This window comes from Pygoscelis adeliae, unplaced genomic scaffold (assembly GCF_000699105.1).
Source record: "Pygoscelis adeliae isolate BGI_AS28 unplaced genomic scaffold, ASM69910v1 Scaffold108, whole genome shotgun sequence".
Taxonomy (NCBI): Eukaryota; Metazoa; Chordata; class Aves; order Sphenisciformes; family Spheniscidae; genus Pygoscelis; species Pygoscelis adeliae.
Window position 1 is genome coordinate 6,954,685 of NW_008825498.1, and position 826 is coordinate 6,955,510.

Below are 826 nucleotides of genomic sequence, written 5' to 3' on the forward strand. Positions count from 1 at the left end.
GCGCAGAGCCCCGACTTCGAGACGATGGACAAGGGGGCGCTCTGCCGGGTCCTGCGCTCCTTCTACGCCGAGGCGCGCTCCAAGAGCGGGCAGCTCTACTCCAAGTCCTCCCTCATCAGCATCCGCAGCTCCCTCAACCGCTACCTCAACGAGCCGCCCTACTGCCGCACCCTCGACCTCACCAAGGACCCCGAGCTCCGCGCCGCCAACCTCACCCTGGCCGCCGTCATCCGCAAGCTGTAGGAGAAGGGCGGAAAAAACCCGCAGGCCGCCCCCCGAAAGCTGTACCCCTCCAGCGTCTTCAGCACCCAGAGCCCCTTCGGGCTCCTCAACAAGGTCTGGTTCGAGACCTGCATGTACTTCTGCACCCGGGGCCGGGAGAACCAGCGGGAGCTGGAGGAGGACTCCTTTGGGCTGGCCGTGGATGAGGACGGACGCAAGTTCGTCTACTTCAAGGCACTGGGGCCCTACCACAAGTCACGCTCGTCCTCCTGGAGCAAGAAGCGGGCGGAGAGCAGCGACGAGGAGAACCTGCCCCGCATGTATGAGACTGGCACAGAGTTCTGCCCCTACGCCAGCTTCGTCAAGTACCTCTCCAAGCGCAACCCCCTCTGCAAGGCCTTCTTCCAGCGCCCGCGGGACCACTGCAGTGAGGGTGACATCACCTGGTACGAGAATAAGGCCATCGGCAAGAACCTCCTGGGCACTCGCATGCAGATGCTCTCCAAGGCAGCCAAACTTTCCAAGACCTACACCAACCACTGCATCGGTGCCGTCTCCATCGCCACCCTCAACAGCATCGCTGGCATCGGCACCAAGCTGGGGG

The 826-nt window shown here is 63.7% G+C and overlaps 1 protein-coding gene across 1 annotated transcript in view; it reads left to right on the plus strand.

The window, feature by feature from the left end:
• The first annotated feature begins 424 nt into the window (after nt 1–424).
• The window catches only part of LOC103923205 (mucin-6-like), a 2,078-nt gene continuing 1,676 nt past the window's right edge, over nt 425–826 (plus strand). Inside the window, exon 1 of the mRNA XM_009331483.1 lies at nt 425–769. Within this exon, the coding sequence (XP_009329758.1) occupies nt 425–769 (345 nt within the window). The remainder of the gene's footprint in view (nt 770–826) is intronic.